This window comes from Myxocyprinus asiaticus, chromosome 49 (assembly GCF_019703515.2).
Source record: "Myxocyprinus asiaticus isolate MX2 ecotype Aquarium Trade chromosome 49, UBuf_Myxa_2, whole genome shotgun sequence".
Taxonomy (NCBI): domain Eukaryota; kingdom Metazoa; phylum Chordata; class Actinopteri; order Cypriniformes; family Catostomidae; genus Myxocyprinus; species Myxocyprinus asiaticus.
Window position 1 is genome coordinate 172,683 of NC_059392.1, and position 23,415 is coordinate 196,097.

Below are 23,415 nucleotides of genomic sequence, written 5' to 3' on the forward strand. Positions count from 1 at the left end.
ACAATGGTGCTATGTGCATAAGGTATAAGCCAAAGGTTCCCAAACTTCTGTGTCATCTGAACTTATATGACCTAAATTATTTACTTAAAGTACCCCCTGAAATTTTCAGTAATGTTAGGAATAGTGCATTTTTATTACATTATCTCTCCTGATAAAAACAAACTCAAAATCAAGGTGCTACATGATGGACCACATAAAAGGTAGAAACATTTTGGCTCTTCACAATCACTCGAATCCCCTGCAGTGTATTTTAACAAACTCCTGTTTGGGAAATCCTGGCATAAAGCAAAAATGCATCTGCCAAAACATATATGTAAATACCTTAAGTCTGTTGGTGCCAAGATACTCTCCATCCATTTTCTTAATGGCTTTACAAACACTTGCAATATCAGAGTACTGAACAAATGCATACTGGGGAACGCCATTAACCCTCTTGATGTCAATATCCTAAAATCAATTAAAAAAAAAGCCATGGCATTGGTTACAACAAGTATAAAACAGGGTTGCTGCAGAGTTTTTCAAATCTAATTTAAGACTTTGACCTTTTTCAAGACCTGAACAAATAAAAAACCGTATCCACATACCAAAACTCAAATCTCAAAATAAATCATGTATCACAGACTCTTACTTAAACAGGCAGGGGCACACATTCAACATGGCCTTAATAGTGCTCAGCAGTAAAACAGGATAGGATATATGCAAGTTTAAAATACTCAAGACAAGTTTTCCACATATACTGTACATCACATTAAAATTGGCATATGTACCATTATATAAATAAATACAAATTAGAAATCAACCGATTTTGGATTGTGCTGATTCGATAATGAGTTGAAAGAAAGCCAGTTAGTCTGCCAATAGTTTTTAAAATTGGTAGCCTATATTTAATGTTCTTAGTCTTTCCTTCCTGTGATGGGGAGGGCCAGACAGAGGATACGGGAGGTGGGGGGGGTCTGATCTTTAGTGATAATTTGACATATTTATTTATTTAGTTTTAACGTCATGTCAGCAACCAGGCTATTCACATGGCAAACAAGGGTTCAATAAAATTTACAATATTAAATAAGAACTGTAAAATCTGTTCACATGATACTTTAAAAAAAATATCTATTAAACAAGTCTCTGTATAAAAGCGTTGTCTGATAGTTCCAAAAGTTTTACAGTTCAGTAAAATGTGCTTGATGGTCATAGGGGTTTGGACAGGAGGATCTTCACCAGTCAGTAAAAACGCATGTGTCAGTCTTGAATGGCCCAATCGGCATCTGGTAAACACTATTTGGTCATGACTAGATTTAAAATTTTGAGAGTAGTTGCTTTGGCCCTGGGGTTTATTTCGTATAGTTTATTGCTGTTGCACTCATTGCATTCTGATTGCCACTTATTGGTGATATATGAGTTTATTAATGGCCTGAGTTCAGAGGGTGGTATCAGACATTCTGAGATCTCCAAGTTTAATGCCTCTTTTGCAGCTGTATCTGTTTTTTCATTTCCTGCCAGACCAATATGTCCCAGCACCCAACAGAAGATAATGTTGAAATCCTTCTTCTGTAATCGATGTATTTTAGTCAAAATGTTTATGATTATGGGGTGAACGGTCTCCATGGATTCAAGTGCTTGAAGGCAAGACTTTGAGTCTGAAGCGATTAAAAGGTCTCATCCTCGACCCTGCTCAATGTTTTCCAGTGCCAGTAGCAGCGCTCGGGCCTCAGCTGTCACTACTGCTACTGATACACATCCGTTTTGGATCCATCCGTGAATACTGTACTATGGAGTGGGAAACTACATTTCAGATCCAAGAATTCCTATTGATACACGTTGGGAAGTGTTTCTGCCTTTTTTAGTTGTGCCAGTGCCATAATAATAGTTGGTTCAAGGTCCAGGGGGGGACAGGCCAAAAATGATACTGTCTTATGTTGTCCAGTTTGATGTTCAAATTCTCCAAGTATGGCTTAATCCATATTCCAAAAGGTTTGATCGCTTTAGGTCTAGCTTCATACAGAGAAGAACATTCTGGTTGGAATACTGGTGTAGAGGCCGGATCACTTTGATTTGCTTTGAGTTTGACTGCGTATTGTAAGGCCAGTTTCAGACGCCGATTCTGGAGGGAACGTTCACCGGCTTCTCAATAAAGGCTTTGAATGGGACGTATTCCCTGATGTTGTATTGTGTCAAGTGTTTGAATGTATGACTTCCTTGCCTGACCATACACAATACTCCCATAATCCAGTCGGGATCTAATTAATGTTCTGTAGAGATGTAAAGGAACGGTAGCATCTGCACCCCATTTTGTATTGGCCAGGACTTTTAAAATATTCACTGTTTTAAAACACTTTATCTCAACATCTTCATATGTGGGATAAAGGTGAATTTATCATCACAGACAAGGCCTAAGAATTTGAAGTCATTCACTACTTTGATGGGTTCTCCCTCCATACTCAACTCTGGGTCGGGGTGTAAGGATCGGAGAAAGCAAAAATGCATGCATACTGACTTTGTTTTGGAAAATCTGAATCCGTTCTTTATTGACCAGTTGTTTATTTTATTTATGCAGAGTTGTAGCTGTCGTACAATTATATTCATATTTTTCCCCCTAGAGCATATCCATAGGTCGTCAACATATAAACTTAGAAAAATGTGGGGGTCAATAACTTTGATTATACTATTAATTTTGATGCTGAAAGTCACTGAAAGGATGCTCCCTTGTGGAACTCCTAGCTCTTGTACAGGTGGGTTTGATAGCGTAGTTTGTCAAGAAGTTGGAGATAAAGATGGGTAGGTTGCCTCTGAGCCCAAGTTCGTACAGGTCTTTTTGTATTCCATATCTCCAAGTGGAGATAGTTTGTCATATATTTCCGATATGGGTTAATGATTGTGAACTGCTCTGCAACAGCTGGAAACACCCACAAGCCCCCGCAACAGTGCCACGTTTTCACTTTGAAGGATGCAGCGCATGCATTTAATTAAATCGTATTCTTTTGATAATCACATTAGGCCATATCACGATTTCGGTCTTTCCACTCCCAAATTTAAGACCTCCTTAAATAAAAATTAAAGACTTTTGTTGTATAATTTAAGATATTTAAGACTTATGACCTAAATTTTGGAAAACTGAATTTAAGACATTTTAAGACTTACAGATCCACAGGAACCCTGTGAAAGCAAATAGCAAGTTCTCACTCAAAGTCCAATTAGTGATGAAAACTTCATTTCTGCACCACTAGTCCAGATCAAATCAGAATTTAATAGATTTAATCTTACCACTATCTCTCCAAAACGCTGGAAGACATCAAGCAACTGCTGATAATTAGTCGTCTTCTCTAGATTTCCTATAAACAATGTACGGGTGGCCTTTGGATGAAACTCATCTATACGTCCGTCCAGGGGCCGAAACTCATTCTCACTTTCCGTCTCTGTTAGAGGTAAAATTGACAACATGTACCATCATCTAAACTCCGCTAGTATTTACAGTATAAGCACAATGCATTACTGCGACAGATGCTCACCAGGGCCGTTCCAGGCAGTCACCTCAATCAGCATCCCAAAGAAGAGCTTTCCCTTGGACACACTGAGAGCTTTTTCCTGGTCTTCCTGTTGTCTGAAGAAAACCAAGCCGTAGCGCTCTTCTGAAGCTCCATGGATCTGTACTGATGTCACTTTACCATACTTCTTAAACTCATGAAAAAGCCCATCTTTCAAACTCGTATCTGAAAAAGCACAGACATGGTCAGGAATGGTTGAAATGTACCAAAGCAGCATTTCTCAAAGACACCCAAATCAACTCATTAATACACCCTTTCCCTAAATTGGATGTTTCAAATTAAAGGCCAAAGTATACTTCGGTTTTCAGCACTGCTGTTCGCTCCATGCACATTATGTGATGCAAATTTCATTATCAGCCCAGTTTGCGTGGACTGATTTTCTCGCCACGTTGGCGCATGTTTCGTAAACATTAATATTTACTTTGAAAGGCAATGCGGTCAACCGGGCACGATCCAGAACGCAGAAAAGCGAAGTATACCCGGGCCTTAAAGTTGAAGTCTGTAATTTTTGTGCCACCAAACAGAATTACAAAAATAATTATGGTTTTTAAACAGATTCCATAAAACTCCCCCGTCTTGGTTGTACAAACAGATAGCCCAATGTTGAGTCAATGTTGCTGTGTTATGTTGGTCACTTCCAGGTGAAATCAACCTACGAATGAGTTACTTATAGTTCAAGCTGCATATTAAGCTGATACTAGAAAGCATTTTAATCATTAATCTAACAGTTCATACAAAATCCTTTAGTTTTAAACATTATCCACTAGTGATGTGCGAGACTAGTCGACTAAACGGTTCTGATGCCGCTAGTCGACACTGGAGTTACTAGTCGGTTAATATTTCCCCCCATTAAACTGATCATCATTTTACTTTATATTTTTTACAGAGCCTGCACTTAAATTACTGTCATATTAATGTTACATATTTTAAATAGAATTAATAATACAAATAATATTATAAAGAGAGGATATCTGGAGCAGATACAGAGTTTAATTTCACCTCATGCTGCGCGTGCTTCTTCCCTCTCTCACTCGCGCCGTGCAGGAAAATATCCTCTCGCTACACAAGCAAACTCAGCAAAGTAGTAATGAAATCACTTCAGTGGTGCGGGAATCGTCTTTCCAAATGTTTGAAAGTCCCTATGGATGTTTTCACATTTGAGTCATGCTTGTATGTTATGTTTCCGCTGAGCGGACTTTATCAAGCGCAGGATAATCGCCTCAGGTGAGTCAAGTCCCGTCTTTCACCGGACCATGTCCACGGGTTAATTTTACTCATCAAAACATTTATGCTTTAGAGTAAGTAGCCTAGAAAATAACTGTTTTAGACTAGGCATGTCATTTTTTAATCTGCTGATTAAGAAGGCTGTTTCAACGAGGTGTCGACTGCTGAACGTGTTAAACTATCTTTTATTCTGTGTGCACGTCATGTTTAGAGTACATTAGATTTATTACAGGCTACATCACAGGCATATTTTTTCTATCCTATAGCTACTTTTTTTAACATCGTAACTGTTATTGGTTAACATTCTTTACTGAACAGCTGTCATATTAGATCAATGGTTAATGCACGACTGCACGTCGTGAAATACACGCATCTTTTCAGCGCATTTGTTTCTCTCTCACAGATTTGGCTTAGTCTACCTGTTAATTATTTTCAACAATGTCCTGACTGTTTTAATATGTTCAGTAACTTTTATTGATGATTTCCGTTTAGAACAGGCTTTTATGTTGTTCCATTGATCCAGCACTATTCATTCAATTGTTTTCAATAAATATGTCTATTAAATATTCACTAATGTTGATTCAGTGAATGCGTGTTATGTTCTATACTTAATGTACAATGATCATAATTCAAGGCGAGCACGTCGCAGATAAATGCCCCTTTTCAGTAGAATTTAGCGTCAGATTTGGAATAGATTAAGTATTTTAAATGGGTCGCATAAACACACTTTTTTTTTTTTTTTTTTACTGTTTTCTGAAGGTTGGTATCTTTAGACTAGTCGGTTACAAAACTTCCGTTTAAACAACAGTCAAATTAGTCGTAGCGCACATCCCTATTATCCACCAACATTTACTCAGTTTACTCACATAAAACAAGACTTGTACTACGCAGATAACTAATACTGGCTTTTTATTCATGCTGTTTAGTCAGAGGGGAACTGGCTCCCCCAGGTGAGAATAGTTTCTTCCAACGTTATTTTATGTCATGACTTTTGTGTTCCTCGCCACAGTCGCCTTTGGCTTGCTCACTGGGAGCCTGAAGACAATAATTTTTAAGGCATGATTTTTAATTACATTATTTATTTAAACCGCACAATGAGGATTTTTTTTTTCTCCCCAATTTGGAATGCCCAATTCCCAATGCGCTCTATGTCCTCGTGGTGGCGTAGTGACTCGCCTCAATCCGGATGGCGGAGGACGAATCTCAGTTGCCTCCGCATCTGAGACCATCATCTGCGCATCTTATCACGTGACTTGTTGAGCGTTACCGTGGAGACATAGCACGTGTGGAGGCTTCACGCTATTCTCTGCGGCATCCACGCACAACTCACCACGCGCCCCACCGAGAGCGAGAACCACATTATAGCGACCACGAGGAGGTTACCCCATGTGACTCTACCCTCCCTAGCAACCGGGCCAATTTGGTTGCTTAGGAGACCTGGCTGGAGTCACTCAGCACACCCTGGATTCAAACTCGTGACTCCAGGGGTGATAGTCAGCGTCAATACTCAATAATGAGGACTTTAAGACATTACAGCATCATGAAACTGCCTTGAAATGATGCATGTTGTGAAATAGGGTTAGCTTAGTTGAAATTACTTCATTTGACATATTAACATTGAAAAAATGACACATCAGCTTTAATGAGAATAAAATGTGGAGCGCTTCAGGGCCTTACACCTTCATAAAATAAGATGTGCAAGATAAGAAATTAAGCATAAGAAATCACCTGTGGATCGTGTTGGGAGGTTCTGGACTCTGATCCCAAAGCTCCTTCGTGGCTCATCAGAGTCCAGAGTGAGCATTGGAGGAGCCGGAGGAGCATGTGTCGCCGCAGACTGAAGAGAGCGTGCTCGAGATCCTTCACTGGAGCTGCTGTTTGAATCACTGCTGCCAAAAAAAAAAAAAAAAAAAAAAAAAAAAAAAGAGACAAACCTCTTCAGCACACAATCCTAATAAATATATTCTGACATGCATTCATTAATTATATAACGTGAACATGCATGTGCAGTACATGTACTCCGATGAGAGCAGTTCTATTATCTCAGGAGGTGCTCCAAATTTGGTTTGCTTCAAGTCTGCTTTCACACCGAAAAGTTAAACTGCCTTTTTACAACTATTGCTTTATATCTGCAGACGAATTACAAGAACACTATACTGTCAAACATGGTCAAAACATCATAAAGATCAGACAGTCATAAGGTGTCATGTTGTTGGAAAGGTCTCAAGTAAAACAAGCACAAACAGACGAAAGTATAGCGAGGAAAAGCCAAGAACGTGAAAGCACAATATCACTTGCATTTAAGTTATTAACACATGTGGCTTTTTTGTCACCTGTAACTTCATTAAGCACAAACAGGATATGACAACAGCAGATGGTTCTGAATGAAACAGGTCCAAACACAAGACATGAGGTCATCAGGGTCATAACACCTCACTCATCAACACAATTCCTCTCACTAAAACAAGATCCTCAGCACAGGAGATGCGTTCCTCATTTATTTCATGTTGTTACATTTGTATTCTTGATCTGATTCAATTATTCACAGAAAATAATTGACAGTGATAAATCATTAACAAGCACAGTAGAAATGTATGTCCCAGTACTATTTAAAAAGCAATAAAAGCAAACATTGTGTTCTTTAGAGAAACACAAGATATATTAGAAAAACTATTATCTAACATAAATATAACAGCATGAAAACTAGATAGTTTGAAACACGGCAAATGTCCATAAAACCCCACAGAAAACGGTGAAGGCCAATTCCATCTTAGTACTCTTTCTTGACCATAACCAACAATTAAACATTATTTACCTATTAATTACAGTCATAAACAGTGTCATAACTGAACTGACATTCAATCAAGGGGTAGGCTACTGTTTACGCCTATACCCCCAATTTAAAAAATGAATTATTTCTAAAAAATAAAAAGGACACTCATGAAGTGAAATTATTTGGACCCTTTCAAGTCGCCTAAATCTCATTTAATTTTCTCCAATTTGACACAAATCATAATGTTGTCTGCGTTCATCAAGCTCAACCGTTTAACCTAGTTTCTAAAGTTATTGTAAGAAATATAATTCAAAAACATTTGTCTTTTTTACTAGCAATTTACTGGCAAGCCCATATTGAGTGATGGCTAATTTAATATTAAATACATTTTAGGATAAATCTGCAACACCATTCTGGATTTATTTTCTTTAATGTCAGAAATGATTAGGGCTGGGAACTGATATATACAGATTTCCCAATTCAATTCACAAAGTCTTGATTCACATTTGATTCTGTTATAAATGTCCATATAAATGTCCATTTGATATTTAATACTAATTTTAGATTTTTAACAAAATACTAGAGTGAACGCTGTTTCAAGTATTACTACATTTTTAATTTGTATACCAAAAAATGTTTTTATAAATAAAATAAACAAGATAAATAAATAAAAACAAAAGATACACATGAATAAAACAGTGCTTTAAGTATTCCAGTAAACAATCAGAAATGAAACGACTTATATTACTGGTCAGCACTGTAAGATTATAAAACATGAATACTTTGATAATAAAGTTATTCACACAAGGGTTTTCTTGTTGACTTGTTATAGTTGTTTGATTAATATTAAGGACATAATATGGTGACAAACATGTCTGTTTTCAGTCATGTTAAAATCGTCTATAACAACTTTGTATTCAGTAACATGAAATGGTTTGACCATATTTTTACACATTTTTAAGAAAATATATTTAGATTTGTCAGTTGCCTGTAAAAACCCTTGTCTCCATGTGATATACACATTTACAGTTAATTATGGGCTTATTTTTTATTCAATTTGTTTTCTCAGGTCAAGCATTAGTGCAAGAACTAACAAGTGTGCAAAACAGAAAAAATAATTAAAGACGACCGAGACGTTGATTTAGCCACGCCCCTTTTACCAAAACACCACACCGATACCGTTAAAAACCGACACAAAGCATGTCCCAAAACACAACAGTAGTGAAACAGCTTAAAGTTTGTCAACTGATATATTATAAATCAGAAAACGGCATTATCAATTCACTGCAACGACATTACTATTTGTGAACACGCAAGATGATTGACAGGTCGAAAGCATCATTGTCTGCGGACATGTTTTTGTTTGTTGTTTACAGAGTCTGGAGCTGTCAGAGACCGGTGAGATATCTCACAACACTTAATTCAGTCATATCTTTTAAATTTAATAACATTTAAATCGCTTACAGCACCTTTAAACATTTAAATAATAATATAAAAACGTTTGTCCTTTGATGTCATTGGTGTTATTAATGTTAAAAACTTGTGGAAAAGAAGTTCAGAGGAAGAAGAGGCTGCTCAATTGTGAAAAAAGTTATTAATTTACACGTTTTTTACTACTAAATGACTCATTTTAATTTTTTTCACATGGTTAATTTAAATATGCTACTGGCGTTACATTGTTTAATGCTCAGTGATTTAAAAGTATGATTTATCATGTTACAACCTCAATAATAAAATAAACAGTCAAGTTATCCTTTTTGAATAAAATGTCAAGATGTTAAAATTAGGACTGTTGATTAACGCATTAATTCAGTGCAATTATCTAAAAAATAACGCAATTAATCATTTCCTGTAATAAGGAATATTCCTTCCATATAAACAATTCAAGATGTGTTTTTCTAAGTTTCAAACTTCGTTGTGTAGTTTCTCTCTCTCTCTCTGCTCTTTACTTTTGAGCCTGATAAGGTGATCAATCAGTGGTCGTCTTGTAATTGATCGATTTATTGATCACCCCTGGCATACAGTAAAAGATGAAGGCCGCGATTAATCAGTAAACTGATATTTTTACCCAGCTTTATAAATTAAATTGTTAATGTATTGCTAGAAAATAAGGAAATCACAAAAAACAGGGTCTGTAAATATTCCAAAAGTTGTCAACCTCATTTAAAATAAGGATCAGCGTTACCTGCCACTTCCAGTGCTGCTGGTGCTGCTGACTGAATCGGAGCTTGACGACGGGCTGCCTGATCGTGACCGTGGGCATCGTCCAGGAGAAACTGGGGCTCTTTTTGGGGAGTGCGGGGCTTTAGGTGTCTGTCCTGCACTCCTCTGGGGTGATGGATGCCGTGAATGGGAAGAATGTGAGGACCGACTCCTCCGATGGTGGTACGTCCGATCCGTACGCCGACCCCGGTCATCGCGGTAAGGGTCACGCCGAGCAGAACTGGACAAGGAGAAAGGGTCACGAATTCGAGACTCAAAATGAGTCTCTGTAGTGTCAAAGCCACCGCTAATAGTGCTTGCTACCGGGCTCGAGCTGACCCCAGACGTAAACACAGAGCGGTCCCGATAATAGTCTGTGTTGTAATGCCGCGGCCTGTCAAACGTGCCTCCACGTTCATGATGTCCGTACGGACTGTGTTCATATGCACGATCCCGACTGTCAGAGCTGCTGTGAGAGAGACAGAAAGAGACGACAGAAAGAGGGAATACACAAACTTAGAATCGAACCTTTGACATTATAACCATCAAGTAAATCACATCTCATTGATTTATACCAAAGGAGTAAATATGCCTTTCAACACTTTAAATCAACGTTTTTCTACTGGGCCAGGTTGGGGGAGTTTGGGATACCACAATTTGAGAAAAAATAGATTACAACAAGTAGGTCTTTATGAGAAGCCTGGTTTACTGAACGATGGTGAGGGCCTATTTCGCTGAATCATACAACTATTACAACAAGTTTTCAACGTTTAAACCTGGTTTTGATATTATTAAGGCCTTTGCACACCTGAGGCGACGCGATAACAAGAAACTAAATCGCAGACAAACGGCCCTTTCACATTAAAAGCGAGGTGAATGATCATCATTAGTAGAGGTCGACCGATGGTGGATTTTGCCAGTACTAAAGTGGTGGGAAAGACCGATAATCGTTTAATCAGCCAATAGTTTTAAGAATCAATTTATATAATGTAAAAAAAAAAAAAAACATTCTTTCTTTTCTACGGCAGGTAATGACAAAGTGTCCAAAATGAATAGAATACCAGATGCAGTTTTTTGTTCATCCAAAAACCCAATAAATACCAGAAAAAAGAAGATGATGTGCATAATGTGGGACTTTTAAGTATAAACAAGCCCAAAATACACCGGGTAATCTTATTTGAAATGCCGAATAAAAAACTAACACAGATTTTTGCCGATAACAGATCGTTCCAAAAAGCAACATATATCGGTCTACCTAGCAATTTCACAATGGCGTAAAGCACCTTTCAGCTGGACTGCCTTTCACCCATTAAGGATGAGAAGAAATAACTACCACTGAATTACAATACAGAAGACAAGCGAGTCAGTTCTATATAGAAGATCAATAAAATAAACATAAAATAAAGCCCCGCCCCAGACTCGAAGCTCAAGCGCGTTGCCAGAATGTTGACCCGCAAATTAGCCAACTCAGCATCCGATTTAAAGGATTTCTGGGCTTTAAGCTGTCCAGTATTTATCCTTGTTTTACTACACCTCTGGTCATGGTGGTTTTTAGACGGATGGCGAGGCTTTTTAGGTCGAGTGGAATCTGTTATCTCTGATCCAGTTCATTTGCTGGCTTCCATGACTGCAGCACGCAGTTGTTTACCTGAAAACTCGTTCAAATCTGGCAACCCGGCGGTGTCGAAATACTATTGGTTCCTAATTCTCTAATGACATATTAAGGTCATTTTATGATTTAGTACAGTAAATGACATATAACACCTTTAAAACCTTGCATGTTAAGAATTAAACGTGATAACATCTAAACACAAAACCCATCTTCTATCTCACCCATTATTAGATATTTTACTGGCAATGACAAAACAGCTGTTAATGATTGTTAACGATCACAGCAATAACGATTACATACTTAGTGTACACAGTCACAGCAAGAGAATAAATATTATGTGAAGAAAAACACTTAAGATCCATAAAGATGCCGCAATACACACTCACTGAGCACTTTATTATGAACACTATGGTCCTAATAAAGTGCCTGACGTGGTCTTCTGCTGTTGTAGCCCATCCGCCTTAAGGTTTGACATATTCAGAGATGATGTTCTTCAACACAATTGTACAGAGTGGTTATCTGAGTTACTGTAGACTTTATCAGTTCAAACCAGTCTGGTCATTCTCTGTTGACCTCTCTCATCAACAAGACATATATATATATATATATATACACACAAAACTCTTCATCTGGTGAATATATAGGCTATAAAAAGCTTCATTTGGTCATTACTAACATATAGAGCACTGTAACAGAGCCAAGTGTCCGGTGTATTTCAGCCTTGTTTATAGTTAAAAGTCCAGCATTATACACCAAATCTGAATTTTTCTAGTTATTATTGGGACTTTGGTTGCACACTAAACTGCTTTTGTGATTTTATTCATTTTGGACTCTTGGTTTGTGCCAGTCATATTAAGGAAAGACTAAGAAATGTTTCATCATTCTATAAATCGATAAAAAATTTAAAAAAAACGAATCGACCGATTAATCGGTTATCTGCCTTTTCCACCACCATCGGCACAATCCACTATCGGTCGACCTCTATACAGGTGTATAGGGCTGGGCGATATATTGAATATTCACGATATTAATACGATAATTTGGCTGACAAAATAAAATAAAGCAATAACGTGAATATCGTGATGATTTTAATGTGCTTTTTATTTGGCCATAAAGTTTCGTAAAGAGTGCATCAGTAGACTAATTTTACTATTCCTTCTGGGCAGCTCAATTAATCAAAATAACATCAAAATGGCAATATGGTCATATGTGATTATAAAACTGCATTGGGCTGCGATAAAAGGCAGATAAACAGAGTCTGCGTACGCTTCAGAATGGGTGTTAATGTATATCTGTCACACAGTAAAGAGTGTCAAGTATTTAAGTAGTTTGGTTTTGCATTAAATTACATTTTTTAATGCTTTATTATAATTTTTTAATGTTTAATTGCTACTGTTGCTGAAACACTTAAAGCACTGTTTACTCTGTTCTTTATTTAATTACTGGCTCTTGAATAATTCCTTTAAAAGCTTAAAGCAAGTTTTACAAGAGAAACACTGAAGGCCTCATTGATTTAATTTAAATTGTTCATATATTTTTTTAACTTCTGTAAAATAAGTGTTTTATTGCATACATAGTGCAACACCAAATTAACATAGAACTGTTAATGAAGCTTTTTTCTGCTCGTTTTTTACTTAGCATGTGAGAAACAGGTTAAATCATTTATTTACGCAGTTTTTTAACAGGATTTTTTCAGCAATAATCACAAGGTCCTGTTTGGTTTGTAATGTATTCGTTGCATCCTCTTGTGGACTTGACATTTTACATTTATATATTTGATTTACAAATTTATTGCATTTTTGCACAGATTGAAGCAGAGGACATTTTGTCAGAACCTCTAGTAAATTACGTTACTTTGTTTAATACCCTTATGTCCAGGTTTTGTACATCACTGAAATAAGCATTTTCTTCAGAATCGTGATCTTTATTCTAAGAAAAAAAATAATCTTTATCCAGAATCGTGGAGCTCTATAAAGTACGGAATGATCAAACATTCGTAACCGCTACAAATTATACAAATCTACAAAGGCGGCAGCGTATAACACAAAAGAGTGGACAACAGCGCTTCAGATGCGGAGCATTGTAAACTACACACAAAGTGTCAAAATAAAAGCTCCAGCTGAAGTAAATACGGAAGAAATATATTTTAAATAAAACAAATCTAATTCTCAAAATAATAATGACAATTAAATATTAAAAATAAACCTAACTGGGTCCCACAGTAATAATTTAGTATCACGCATTCAACCGGATTATCAAAAAATTTGTTTTTGCACACCTTGTTTATTTACAAAAAATGTTTTAGTAAATATATTTGAAGGTGAATAATGCTTTTCTTTAGCTACTATGCATCATAATATATAAAATAGGGCTGCAACTAATGATTGTTTTGATAATCGATTAATCTACCGATTATTAGAACGATTATTCAACTATTCGCGATTATTGCAACGATTAATCATTAGCTCTTACCCGATTATTCAGCTTGTGCCTGACTTAAAGGGTTGTATTAAACATGCTTAACAATAAAGGGGACAAAATCATCTTTTAAAAATACCTCTAAATGACATTCACTGAATTAAAGGGAAAAAATACTTGGATTTTTACTGTTTAATACATTTTTAAAAATCACTGCAAAAAATCCTATTATCATCATCAAGTGTTTTTCTCTTGTTTTCCATTTAAAATTATCTAAAAATCCTTAAGAATAAACATTTACAGGGGCCTGGGTATCTCAGCGAGTATTGTCGCTGATTATCACACCTGGAGTCGTGAGTTTGAATCCAGGGCGTGCTGAGTGACTCCAGCCAGGTCTCCCAAGCAACCAAATTGGCCCGGTTGCTAGGGAGGGTAGAGTCACATGGGATAACCTCCTCGTGACAGTGACAGCGAGACAGTGTATCAGCCGGGAGAAGTTTGAAACTCTCTCACGCTGTTTTTCACGTGACCTAGTTTTTGCTTATTTATACAAACCACTTCCTTATTATTTGAACTTTAATAAAGGATGCATTAAAGATATAACGCCGGGGTGTTTCCTTTATAGAAAAAATTAAGAGACCACTGCAAAATGATCAGTTTCTCTGGATTTACCATTTATAGGTACAGCTGAAGTCAGAAGTTTACATACACCTTAGCCAAATCCATTTAAACTCAGTTTTTCACAATTCCTGACATTTAATCGTAGAAAACATTCCCTGTCTTAGGTCAGTTAGGATCACTACTTTATTTTAAGAATGTGAAATGTCAGAATAATAGTAGAGAGAATGATTTATTTCAGCTTTTATTTCTTTCATCACATTCCCAGTGGGTCAGAAGTTTACATACACTTTGTTAGTATTTGGTAACATTGCCTTTAAATTGTTTAACTTGGGTCAAATGTTTTGGGTATCCTTCCACAAGCTTCTCACAATAAGTTGCTGGAATTTTGTCCCATTCCTCCAGACAGAACTGGTGTAACGGAGTCAGGTTTGTAGGTCTCCTTGCTCACACACGCTTTTTCAGTTCTGCCCACAAATGTTCTATCAGATTGAGGTCAGGGCTTTGTGATGGACACTCCAATACCTTGACTTTGTTGTGCTTTAAGCCATTTTGCCACAACTTTGGAGGTATGCTTGGGGTCATTGTCCATTTGGAAGACCCATTTGCGACCGAGCTTTAACTTCCTGTCTGATGTCTTGAGATCATGCTTCAATATATCCACATCATTTTCCTTCCTCATGATGACATCTATTTTGTGAAGTGCACCAGTCCCTCCTGCAGCAAAGCACCCCCACAACATGATGCTGCCACCCCCATGCTTCACGGTTGGGATGGTGTTCTTCAGCTTGCAAGCCTCACCCTTTTTCCTCCAAACATAATGATGGTCATTATGGCCAAACAGTAAAAATTTTGTTTCATTAGACAAGAGGACATTTCTCCAAAAAAATAAGATCTTTGTCCCCATGTGCACTTGCAAACTGTAGTCTGGCTTTTTTATGGTGGTTTTGGAGCAGTGGCTTCTTCCTTGCTGAGCAGCCTTTCAGGTTATGTCGATATAGGACTCGTTTTACTGTGGATATAGATACTTGTCTACCTGTTTCCTCCAGCATCTTCACAAGGTCCTTTGCTGTTGTTCTGGGATTGATTTGCACTTTTGAACTACGTTCATCTCTAGGAGACAGAATGCGTCTCCTTCCTGAGCGGTATGATGGCTGTGTGGTCCCATGGTGTTTATACTTGCGTACTATTGTTTGTACAGATGAACGTGGTACCTTCAGGTGTTTGGAAATTGCTCCCAAGGATGAACCAGACTTATGGAGGTCCACAATTTTGTTTCTGAGGTCTTGGCTGATTTCTTTAGATTTTCCCATGATGTCAAGCAAAGAGGCACTGAGTTTGAACCTTAAAATACATCCACAGGTACACCTCCAATTCAGTACACCTCCTATCAGAAGCTATCTGCCTAATTGTCTAAAGGCTTGACATCATTTTCTGGAATTTTCCAAGCTGCTTAAAGGCACAGTTAACTTAGTGTATGTAAACTTCTGACCCACTGGAATTGTGATATAGTCAATTAAAAGTGAAACAATCGGTCTGTAAACAATTGTTGGAAAAATTACTCGTGTCATGCACAAAGTAGATGTCCTAAACGACTCGCCAAAACTATAGTTTGCTAATATGAAATCTGTGGAGTGATTAAAAAAAATAGTTTTAATGACTTCAACCTAAGTGTATGTAAACTTCTGACTTCAAATGTATGTGTTTGAGTAAAATGAATATTTTTGTTTTATTCTATAAAGTACTGACAACATTTCTCCCAAATTCCACATAAAAATATTGTCATTTAGAGCATTTATTTGCAGAAAATGACAACTGGTCAAAATAACAAAAAAAGATGCAATGTTTTCAGACCTCGAATAATGCAAAGAAAACAAGTTCATATTAATTTTTAAACAACACAATACTGATGTTTCAACTTAGGAAGAGTTCAGAAATCAATATTTGGTGGAATAACCCTGATTTTCAATCACAGCTTTCATGTGTCTTGGCATGCTCTTTCATGCCACTCCTGGCACAAAAATTCAAGCAGCTCAGCTTTGTTTGATGGCTTGTGGACATCCATCTTCCTCTTGATCACATTCCAGAGGTTTTCAATGGGGATCAGGTCTGGAAATTAGGCTGGTCATGACAGGGTCTTGATCCGGTGGATGAATCTGCCCGATTCCAGCCTTGCTGAAGCACCCCTAGATCATCACCGATCCTCCACCAAATTTCACAGTGGGTGTGAGATACTGTGGCTTGAAGGTCTCTCCAGGTCTCCGTCTAGCCATTAGATGATCAGGTGGAGGATCGGTGATGATCTTGAGGAAGATGGATGTCCACAACCACCAAACAAAGATGAGCTGCTTTGCGCCAGGAGTGGCATAAAGTCACCCAACAGCAATGTGAAAGACTAGTAGCATGAAATGTTGTCATTTTCTGCAAATAAATGTTCTAAATGACAATATTTTTATTTGGGAGAAATGTTGTCAGTACTTTATAGAATAAAACAAACATGTTCATTTTACTCGAACACACACCTATAAATAGTAAATCCAGAGAAACTGAACATTTTGCAGTGGTCTCTTAATTTTTTTTTCAGAGCTGTGAATATATATATATATATATATATATATATAGATATAGACTTAAGATAATCACATAAGATGAAATGCAAAAGAATAGAATCAAGAATACAGCAATATATAATATTCATTATGAAGACAATCCAAGGTCAGAGAGTTTTTTTTAAAGGGGATGCAAGGCAGTGATACAGCAATATCATTTACATGTTAAGAGAACCCAACCCAGTGTTTGCTTTTTTTTTCTTCTCCCAATTTGGAATGGCCAATTCCCACTGCTTAGTAGGTCCTCGTGGTGGTGCGGTTACTCACCTAAATCTGGGTGGCGGAGGACAAGTCTCAGTTGCCTCCGCTTCTGAGACCGTCAATCCGCGCATCTTATCACGTGACTCGTTGTGCATGACACCGTGGAGACTCACAGCATGTGGAGGCTCATGCTACTCTCCACGATCCACACACAACTCACCACACGCCCCATTGAGAGCGAGAACCACTAATCACGACCACGAGGAGATTACCCTGTGTGACTCTACCCTCCCTAGCAACCGGGCCAATTTGGTTGCTTAGGAGACCTGACTGGAGTCACTCAGCACACCCTGTATTTGAACTCGCGACTCCAGGGGTGATAGTCATCGTCAATACTCACTGAGATACCCAGGCCCCCCCAACCCAATGTTTTTAAGGAATTTGATACAAATGAAAAATACTCAGGATTTCTTCCTGAAGTTCCTTCAGCTTTCTAAATGCTAGTTTTGGTAACTGCAGAGCTCATGACACGTGATCCAAAGCTCATATTTTATTGGTCAGGGCATTTTATCGGTGGGCAAAAAAAAACCTAGCTTTGTTGACGTATGAATGTTCACTCCAAGAGTGAATAAACCTCACAAGAATCCATCGTTTCGTTTCAAAATGTTAATCACGGCGAGGATTCGCGGCAAAAAGTAGTGTTTGTTGTGCAACGGCCTTAACAGTTGACCATATGAATAAACTGCCATCTGCCAACGGGATGAAAAAGGAAACAAAACTGTTGATAAAACAATCTGTACTTTAATAATCTGATCAACCATGCTGAATAATGACTCCTGAAGCGGGAAATTAAACAGGATTGAAGAACAAGTACAAAACCAGAAGCAGGAAAGCGCTCCGAGACAGACGTACAGAGGGACAGAAGGGTTAATAACACAAGCGACTAGCTAAAAGATGTCATTTAACTACAGGTTAGTGAATCACAGGGGTTAAGAGACAGGGTGCATGTCTAGGTAAGAGAGAGAAAGCACAGAGATGCATAATGCAACGCAATACCAACCTTTTGAGAGCAGTAACTGACCCTACATATTCCCAATACAATATAGGAGGAATTTTGTGTGAGCCAAAAACACTGACGCCGAAATGCGGTGCTTGGAAAAACAGAGGATAAAGTCCTGATTCCCATTGTGCAAAAAATAAAAAAAAATCTTCATCCGTCAGGTGAAATAGGGCTGCGTCGGCAGAGGCGATCCATAGACTGTAATGTACTCAAGATCTGCTAAAAAATATATATTCCTGACTCAGGATATTCTCTAAAATGCAGTTTTCCAGTGGTAGCGTGAGGAATAATCCAAACACCAATCTCAAGGCTGTACACTCAATGGGGCGGGGGGAAAGAAATTCAGCTTCAGTGTAGTAAGTTGGCAAAAAAACAAGTCTGTAATTCCAGTCTGTATTCCATGTATTAGTTCCTCAGAGAACACATTCAGGAAGACTTCTGGAAATTCCTGAAAGGAAGAAGCTTCCATGACATCTAAAGTTCATCCGCCCATCCGAACGTGTACATCCACATTAGATCAGGTAATCCAGCAAATCTACACCTTTACATCCAACACGATTTTACATCCAATTTTTATGCGGTAGGAATCTTCCTCATTCCAGCCATGTGGTCTTCTGGTCTTCAAAGCTTCGGTTAAACATCCACTGGTTCCAGCTCTGCGTGATTCATGTTTATGTCCCTCTCTAAGAATGATGTGTGGTGAAAACGAATGGAAATGATGGAGCCCTGACATCAAACACTTACTCCACATGGACCCTCACTTACATCCTGTCCTAAATCCAGCGACCTTTATGAGTCTTGCGTTTTTCTGGCTTCGTCTTAATCCACGGTAGTGATACACATCCACGGCAGACCATGACAAACAGTTAGCACAATGACCAAATGAGTGATGGGAGAATCGTGCAAGGCAAATGAAAAGGGAATAAAAGACTTTAGATACCTTGGAAACTACTTTCCCATTAAAAATCTTGCGATTAATCCATTATTGGCATATACTTCCAAAGCGCGCGATCCAAGGAGTAATATCCGACATTTCAGGGAACGACTAATATCCAAAACTCACCCGTTCTCCGGCATCGTAATATCCAAACTGACCAGGATATTTTCCAGTGGGGTGTTATCCAATATGGCTCACACAGTAATCCCACATTTTGAACACACCAATCTAATCCACTCATTCTTACATGATAGACAAGGATTAATAATTCCGTTTGCGAAGTCAGGCCTCAGAGAATGAAGAGGGATCTCTAGAATCTGGTCTTATGAATCTGTAATGGAACTGGTTCATTCTCATGTGTTTAACCCAATATCAACCCTCTGTTATCTGACACCAAGGTCCCTCTGTAGTGCAGAGGGAGCCTGCGTCCACTTACCCGTCTAGTCTGCGTTCATAGCGCCCCTCTCTGGTGTGGAGAGATACCGGAGGTCCATATACCGGCCCCACGGTGCCCCTCGAGAACCCCGTAACCTCCCTTCCATGACTGCTAGATGGGGTGCTGTCCTCCAGACCCCGGACGGCACTGGGCACTGACCCTGGCTCATTGTAATCGGTACGAAGGTCTCTGTCCCCCATTTTGTTGACGGCATTATGCGCCTTCTGAGCACTTTTGATGTCAACAAAATCCACGAACGCTGCGACACCGCCCTCAGAACCGCGCTTCCGCAGGACCTTGACGCTCTCCACCCGCCCATACCTGAGAGAAACAGGAAATCCGCTGTGAATGTTAAACATTTTCAGGCAATATATGACCAGACCAAAAAACAGTCCACCAATAATACAGGATACAAAGGAAAAACCCCACAGGTAACCTCAGGAGAAATACAGGCTGCTCTGGAAAAAGACGGTGTGTTTGTTTCAAGGAGCACAATACTTGTTGACCCCTCTCCAAACATAGCGCTTATGGTTGTGACCATAAAGTGTGCCAGAAGCTGCGAGGCGTGTCAAGGTGTTGTCAGGGCATATTGTAACCAGGCTTTTTTGTGGCATTGGTGCAGTAAAGGCTTCTTTCTGGCAACTCGACCATGCAGCTCATTTTTGTGCAAGTATCGTCGTATTGTGCTCCTTGAAACAACCACACCGTCTTTTTCCAGAGCAGCCTGTATTTCTCCTGAGGTTACCTGTGGGTTATTCTTTGTATCCTGAACAATTCTTCTGGCAGTTGTGGCTGAAATCTTTCTTGGTCTACCTGACCTTGGCTTGGTATCAAGAGATCCCTGAATTTTCCACTTCTTAATAAGTGATTGAACAGCACTGACTGGCATTTTCAAGGCTTTGGATATCTTTTTATATCCTTTTCCATCTTTATTAAGTTCCATTACCTTGTTACGCAGGTCTTTTGACAGTTCTTTTCTGCTCCCCATGGCTCAGTGTCTAGCCTGCTCAGTGCATCCACGTGAGAGCTAACAAACTCATTGACTATTTATACACAGACACTAATTGCAATTTAAAAGGCCACAGGTGTGGGAAATTAACCTTTAATTGCCATTTAAACCTGTGTGTGTCACCTTGTGTGTCTGTAACAAGGCCAAACATTCAAGGGTGTGTAAACTTTTGATCAGGGCCATTTGGGTGATTTCTGTTATCATTATGATTCAAAAAGGAGCCAAACAACTATGTGATAATAAATGGCTTCATATGATCACTATCCTTAAATAAAAGACAGTTTTTTGCATGATCAGTCATATTTTCAAAATCAATGTCAAAATTTCACAATTTCTGCCAGGGTATGCAAACTTTTGAGCACAACTGTATCAATGTACCACTAATGTAATAGGACACGTGGATTTACGGTGCCGACATTTAAAAGGCATAAAAATTGGACACATTTAACTTTTGAACATCCAGAAACTTAAGACAGATTACCAAGATACCAAATGCATAATAAACAATTTAGGTTTAATTAAAGATCTAATGTCGATTTCACAATGAATATTAAAACCGAACACTATTGGGTAGCTCAGCGAGTATTGACGCTGATTATCACACCTGAAGCTGCATGTTTGAATACAGGGTATGCTGAGTGACTCCAGTCAGGTCTCCTAAGCAACCAAATTGGCCCGGTTGCTAGGGAGGGTAGAGTCACATGGTGTAACCTCCTCGTGGTCGCTATAATGTGGTTCGCTCTCGGTGGGGTGTGTGGTGAGTTGTGCGTGGATGCCGTGGAGAATAGCGTGAAGCCTCCACACGCGCTACGTCTCCACGGTAACGCGCTCAACAAGCCACGTGATAAGATGCGCGGATTGACAGTCTCAGACGCGGAGGCAACTGAGATTCGTCCTCCGCCACCCGGATTGAGGCGAGTCACTACACGACCACGAGGACTTAGAGCGCATTGGGAATTGGGCATTCCATATTGGGGAGAAAAATTTTTTATTAAAAAAAACACTGTTCTCTTAGTTTTAATTCGTGTTTTTTCTCCCCTTTTTCTCCCCAATGTGGAATGCCCAATACCCAATGCGTTCTAAGTCCTCGTGGTCGTGTAGTGATTCGCCTCAATCCGGGTGGCGGAGGACGAATCTCAGTTGCCTCCGCGTCTGAGACCGTCAATCCGCACATCTTATCACGTGGCTTGTTGAGCGCGTTACCGTGGAGACGTAGCGCGTGTGGAGGCTTCACGCTATTCTCTGCAGCATCCACGCTCAACTCACCACACGCCCCACCGAGAGCGAACCACATTATAGTGACCACGAGGAGGTTACCCCATGTGACTCTACCCTCCCTAGCAACTGGGCCAATTTGGTTGCTTAGGAGACCTGGCTAGAGTCACTCAGCACACCCTGGATTTGAACTCTCGACTCCAGGGGTGATAATCAGTGTCAATACTTGCTGAGCTACCCAAGCCCCCGATTACATACAGTTTTTGACATTATTATACTGAAGTTTAACCCTTGTATGTCAATTTAAAGTTACTCAGAGATCCTTTGAGGACAAAAATGTCCACATCAAAATACTGCCATAAAATATTATATATTAATATTATTTTTCACATTCAATGAGTTAATTTTATTAACCAACATCAGTCCTGATCATAACTACCAAATATTCATTTTCAGGATTTAAACTCTTTAAATGCCAATTTGTTTACATAATGCCACTGTTGTTTTTTTACACAAACACACATACACACATTTCTCAATACACACATACAAAACACACTCTGACATCCATACCAACACACACAATTTTATCTGCATCATTTATTCAGTTGTCCTGCAGTGCTCTATAATACAGCAAACAGAGAATAGGGGAAAAGCATGTATTTGCTCCACAGGCTAAACATGAGACAAATGTCCCGAAGGTCACACAAGGGTTAAACAAACACACAATTATTCGCATTTATGCAAACCAAATGAAATCCAGAGTTATTTTCAGCATGAAACTCGAAACGGTTTGAACGTGCCGTTTTCACACCGATTCGGTTTAATAAAGTTTATATGAGTGAACCGAACAGTGTTTTTATGAAGGATTCGTATCTAAAGTCTCACAGAATGAACACATATAAACTGTAGTGTTGTTAAACCGGATCAGCCCGTCCGAACACTGTTAGCACACACGAACATACAGCACAGAACACATGTGTTATTCATGTGTTCATGCGTGTTTTCATGTCGAGAAACAGTCATTAGTTAACCAGCAGACCAGCTAACCGCTTCACATCATGATATTAGTGAGCTGACGGCTCATTTCAGTCCGCACTGGCGTGTTTGTACATGTTAACCCGCTTTAGGGAGTAATTCGGCAGTTTTAATTCGGTTTCATCGCCATTTTGCCGCGCGCTGCTCACCGTTTAAAATGCTCCACGATCTTCTCCTCGCGAACATGTTCGGGTAAATTTCCCACCCAGAGGTGTCTGGTTTCCCGAACCATCCTGTGTCGACCGGATCCCGTTCATGCACATATGCGCTTTCGCGTCGTTTAATCTCTGCCCGTGAGGTAAAACACCGTGAGCTCGCGTGATGAAACAGATCCCGCGGCCGTTCGCGTGCGTGTACGGGGTCGCGCGTGGAGAGGAGCCGTCGGGGGCGAGCACCGCAACCTTGCGCGCCCCCGTGCGTGTGCGACATTCAGGAGTGTCACGATCTCATGAAAATACTCCTTTTAACCCTTTAAAAAAACCGATATTATATCATACTAAATTACTTTTGGAATATTTTAAATA

General features: G+C 39.0%; 1 protein-coding gene across 1 annotated transcript in view; it reads right to left on the minus strand.

Moving 5' to 3' along the window:
• Positions 1-23,275, minus strand: part of LOC127438025 (msx2-interacting protein-like) — a 32,801-nt gene extending 9,526 nt beyond the window's left edge. The window contains 7 exon segments of the mRNA XM_051693242.1: positions 322-447; positions 3,259-3,410; positions 3,504-3,704; positions 6,492-6,652; positions 9,722-10,207; positions 19,630-19,950; positions 23,041-23,275. Of these exon segments, the coding sequence (XP_051549202.1) occupies positions 322-447; positions 3,259-3,410; positions 3,504-3,704; positions 6,492-6,652; positions 9,722-10,207; positions 19,630-19,950; positions 23,041-23,123 (1,530 nt within the window). The 5' untranslated portion in view covers positions 23,124-23,275.
• Positions 23,276-23,415: the final 140 nt, after the last annotated feature.